General features: G+C 62.2%; 1 protein-coding gene across 1 annotated transcript in view; it reads right to left on the reverse strand.

The window, feature by feature from the left end:
- The window catches only part of SIGLEC10 (sialic acid binding Ig like lectin 10), a 9,448-nt gene extending 5,449 nt beyond the window's left edge, over positions 1-3,999 (reverse strand). The window contains 10 exon segments of the mRNA XM_027770359.1: positions 414-516; positions 605-695; positions 1,192-1,319; positions 1,321-1,468; positions 1,553-1,894; positions 2,133-2,390; positions 2,496-2,543; positions 2,815-3,093; positions 3,191-3,580; positions 3,656-3,999. Coding sequence (XP_027626160.1) covers positions 414-516; positions 605-695; positions 1,192-1,319; positions 1,321-1,468; positions 1,553-1,894; positions 2,133-2,390; positions 2,496-2,543; positions 2,815-3,093; positions 3,191-3,580; positions 3,656-3,692 — 1,824 coding nt within the window. The 5' untranslated portion in view covers positions 3,693-3,999.
- Between the last annotated feature and the right edge of the window lie 970 nt (positions 4,000-4,969).

A 4,969-nucleotide genomic window follows, 5' to 3' on the forward strand; every position in this document is an offset into this window, starting at 1 on the left:
TGTGCGTGCGTGCCCAAGATCCCGAGAGGAGAATGGAGGAGAAGGGATTGCGGCGTGGCCATCCCCCTGGGGAGTGATTTCTCGCTTTCTGTCTGTCTCTCTCTGTCTTTCCTGCAAGCGCACACGCCCTATAGCAAAAACCTCTGAAAAAAAAAAGTAAATAATAAAAAAAAAAGAACGTGCATTTGTTCTAACCCTCCCACCAACTCCCGAAGGAGACAGGAAGGCTGAGTGGGGAGTGACTTAGCTGAGGTCTCATGGACATGAAGTATGGAGGCAGGATGCGAATACAATTCTTGTGCTGTTTCCACCCCCATGTCCCGAAGGCAAAGGGTGGGCAGGACAGGGAAGGGGAGTACAGGGGCGCTAGCTTTAAAGAAGGGAAGGAAGAGGCAGCACGCCAGGCCACTCACCAGGGGACCGGCTTTGGGGAACACGTTGATGTAGTCCAGGATGGTGCTGGCCCGGGAGAACGCCGGCCTCGAGGTCTGTGCCTGGGTCTCTCTCTTCCTCATGCTGAGGAGAAGAAGGCCACTTGGCGGCGCTGTTGCACCTTCCCTCTGCCCCGCCAGACCCCTGCCCATGGCTGCCCCTCCTAACTCACATGATCAGGAGGAGGCAGAGGAGAAGGAGAGTCATGACGCCCATTCCCAGAAACGCGCCGTTGGAAAGCGCCGTGGAGAGGGATCCCTTATCTGCGCCAGGAGAGGGTCGGCTGAGTCTCTCCCGGCGTCCCGGCCAGGCGAAGCCTGTTCCCGCCAGGAGCTCAGGCGTCCAGTTGACTCTGTGGGCGTGGGGCCTGCGACACCTCCCTCCTCCCTTCCTTCCCCCTTTGTAAGTTTCTTCTCTTTCTTCCATGAGAGGGACAGAGGCACCCTCTGCCTGGTCCTGTCCCACAGCGATGCCTCCTCCAGGATGTCAGGTCGACTGGGGATTTGAGCCCATGTTGGTCATATGGCTTCCAGCACTGCAGAGCTGCTGCTGCCGCCTGCACCACTGAGGCTGGGCTCCTTCTCTGTTTCCAGAAACCGTACCGCACTCCAGGCCCAGGCAACCCGCCTTCCGTTTGCATTTTCTTCTCTGTCCACGGCCTCAGACCCCAGAACCAGCTCCAGCCAATGCTTTAACCACAGGGTCCTACCCCCATCCCACTCAACCCCTCCTCCCTAACAGAACCCTGACAGGCCTGACCTGGGAGCAGCAGGACAACCAGGCTCTGCGCCCCGTGGGCGTTCCGGGCCTCGCAGCTGAACCTGAGGTCCGAGCTGAGCGGCCCGCGGAGGCTCAGGGAGCCGGTGGCCCAGGGGCCCGCGGAGCTAAAAAAAGGGGCGCTCGCTGTTCTCCCCCCCCAGCAGCTGCCCCCGGAGCCGCCAGCGCAGGGAGGGGGCCGGGCGAGCTCTGGAGGAGCAGCTGCAGCGCAGCCCATGGGCCTCCCAGGAGCAGGAGGGACCCAGCAGCTGCAGGGGGTCTGTGGAGGGAGGGGAGGGTCAGAGGGACGCCCTTCCCAGGCCCCAGGCCCCTTCCCAGGCCCGCCGTCCCCACCCCCACTCACAATGCACTTGGAGGTGCAGGGAGACCTGCTGGGAGCCCCACGCGTTCCGGGCCTGGCAGGTCAATCTTCCTTCGTGCTCCCTTTGGATCCGAGGCAGCTCCAGGACCCCAGGGTCCCTGGGCTGGGAGGGATCCAGGGTCTGGTTCTCCAGGGCCCAGCTCAGGCTGGCTTGGGGGTTGCTGCGGGCGACACAGACCAAGCGCAGGCTCTGGCCCTCCAGGGCTGGGAGCACCCAGCCACTCCTCGCCACCTGTGCCCACTGGCGGGAGGCCCTGCCCTCCTTGTTGCTCCTACCTGTCCCGTTTGCTTGGGAAACCATCACCCTCAGGTCCTCTGGCGGGTCTGCAGTGGAGACAGAGTGGGCTCTAGGTGGGCGGGGTTCCCTGTGGGCAAAGGAGACTGAGGTGGTGGGGAGGGGGCGAGGGCAGGTCCCCAACCCAGACCACCCAAGGGTCTAGACAGGCAAGAAGGCCGTCCCCTAGGCCTGGGGCTCCAGGCCCCTCCGAGCTCTGGGGCCCTGCCCCTGTCCCCTGACCCCTTGCCCTCCCCTCCTGAAACAGGCCCCTGCGGGGACACTCACACAGCACAGACAGGACGAGGGAACGGTGCCGGGAGCCAAGCCTGCTCTCAGCCCGGCAGGTGTACAGCCCCGAGTCCCCAGCCTCCACCCGGGGCAGCTCCAGGACCCCCGGGCTTGAAGGGCGGGAATAAGAGACGACTCTGTCCTCCAGGACCCAGCTCAGCGTGGCCGGGGGGTTGCTGTCAGCAGTGCAGAGGAGCCTCAGGAACTGGCCTTTCCAGACGTCCACACTTCGGACATTTTCCTGGAGCTCCAGAGCTGAAGAGAGAGAGCGCGAGAGCGAGAGAGCATCTCCACCTGTCCCTGGAGTCTTCTCAGCCCCAAGGGGGACAGGCCCAGCCACCAGCCCCGCAGGCCCAGTACCTGACGTGTTGTCCCGGGAGATGTGCAGGACAAGGTCCTTGGGGGCATCTGCAACAAGAATGGGATGGGAGCTTACTCGGGGACCGTGTCCCCACAGCTGGAAAGAGCTCCCTCTGGGAAAGGACAGCCCGACTGTGGTGGGGAAGACATGCCAACGCTCAGGGGACAGCAGGGACCGCCCACGCTTCCCACCCCGCAGGCCGTGTGGCCTCCTCTCCGTGGACCCTCTTGGGCGCCAAGTCATTCACCGCCCAGTGGGCTATACCACCACCTTGTCCACCCGGCCTGTCTGTGCACCCCAAAGCCTGCCCACACTCACAGGCCACGCTGAGTCGGATGGTCCGGGTGCTCACAACCTTTCCAGAGAAGTCCACTCGGCAGGTGAGGTCGGTGCCGTGGTTCTGAGGTCTGGGCGTGAAGGTGAGCACTGAGTAGGAGGTCGGTGTTCCAGTCCCTCCGGAGGACAGGGCAGCCCCCGTCCAGGAGAAGGTCGGGGCCGGGCACTCTGGGAAGATCCAGTTAAACGCACAGATGGCCGTGGCCGGCTGCCCCGGCTGCAAGCTCTCGGGGATGTAGACATCCGGCCTCTGAGTCGGCTCTGAGATGGAGAGAGGGATGCGCCTGGTACTCCGGGGGCCTCCGCGGCCCGCTCCGCCCAGAGGGCCCTGAGGTGCGGGGAGCCCCCGGTGCGGCACCTGTCACTGTCAGCCTGAACGCTCTCAGGTAATTGAATCTCACTTTGGGCCCTCTCTCCACCCGGAAGAAGTACTCCGCGCCGTCCTGCTCCTGTGCGTCCCTGATCAGCAGGGAGCAGCTCTTGTTGTGGGGGTCCCCCAGCAGCTGGAACCGGCCCCGGGTACTCGCTTGCACCTCCCGGTCAGGGTTGTTGGTGGCCACCGGGACACCCCAGTCTGCGTTGGTCCCCGTTATGAACCAGTAGCCGTAAGCCGGGGTGGCGTCGGTCCAGCTGTCCCGGGGGTAGGAGAAGGTGCAGGCCACCAGGACGCACATGTCCCTCTGCACCGTCACGGCCGGCTGAGGCACGTGCAGCTTGTAGCTTGACCTCAGGTTGTAAGCCAGGGACCCTGTGGGAGAAGAGGCTCGACCTGCCACCCCAGCCCAAGCCCCGACCCGGTCCCTTCTGCCCTCGGCCCACTCACCGCCTAGCAGCAGGGACAGCAGCAGGGGCAGGAGCATTGTGGCTTGGAGACCCGAGGACCTGCCCCGAGATGGGCTGTGCCCCCAGTGCTGTCGTGGGTGACCAGGGCCGGGACCTAAGGGGAAGCTGCTGGCGGAAGCTGAGCCCTGGGGACTGATGCATGAAATGAGCTTCTGATTTGGAGCCCACGGGACTGTCTCCCCTCCTCTCCACTCCACCCCACCTTACTCCCTTGGCCTCTCGGTCTTTCTTGGGGGGGCCTGCCTGAACTTTGAGCTCCCCAAGCTGGTCCTTCACAAGCCACCTCTGGGGGAGGAGAGGAAAAGGCCTCTGTGAAGCCGTGGGGCCTGGCATAGGGTGAGGGGAAGTGGGGCTCTCCCTCCAGGCTGTGGGTCATTGAGGAAGCAGAAGTGAAAGTGTATGGGGAGCTTTTGTTATGGGGGCTCCCAAAAGTGAAGTGGTGGGTACAGGGGAGGGAGGGCTTTGAGAAGAGGCTAGCCTTGCAAGATACAAGGTAGGATCTCCAGTTAAAATTGACTTCCAACGACAACAAATCATCTTTTTTAAAAATGATGTTATGTCCCAAATGCTGCATGGGATATACTTTTACTAAAGACTTTTTAGAAAAGGTTTTTGCCATAGGGCATGTGCACTCACTGGAGAGGAGACGGACAGGCACAGGGAGAAGGAAAGTGAGGAATCAGCTTGGGGGGACGGCCACACAGCAACCCCTCCTCCTCCATTCTCTCCTTGGGATTTTGGGAACGCACACACATGCCTGGTGTGATTTTCAAGCCACTAGGTCTGGGACTCGAACCAGGGTCAGCCATGTGGGAGTCCCGCACCTTAACCACTATACCACCTGCTGGCCCCTTTTTCTGTTTTCACGTTTATCTGAAATTCAAATTTAACCAGGTGTCTTGGCTTTCCCCCCTAAATCCGGCAGCCCTGTCCGTGCCGCCCCTCACGCTCCCCGGTGAGCGCGCTCTCGCCCCCGACCTCCGCTTCCTCCTCTGTCACACAGTTGGGTACACTTGCTCCTAACCCACACTGTGCTCTCAACACCTGCCCCGAAGCCAACGCTGATGGTGGGAGTTTCAGGCCACGTGAAGGGCACAGGGGTATGAGTGAGTGGAGCCCTTTCCAAGGTGCTGTCCCCTCACCCGGACCTGAAACGACTCTGCTTTGGTCAACAGAGGCTGTGCTCCTCCTCTCACCCTCCACCTTGCCTGCCAGCACCGCGGTGGGCACAGAGGTGAGTCCAATGTGGCGTGCGACCTCAAGGGCACCCTGTTTGGCAAAGGGAGATATTTAG

The sequence above is a fragment of the Tupaia chinensis genome, unplaced genomic scaffold (genome assembly GCF_000334495.1).
Source record: "Tupaia chinensis unplaced genomic scaffold, TupChi_1.0 Scaffold000129_1, whole genome shotgun sequence".
NCBI classification, from domain to species: domain Eukaryota; kingdom Metazoa; phylum Chordata; class Mammalia; order Scandentia; family Tupaiidae; genus Tupaia; species Tupaia belangeri.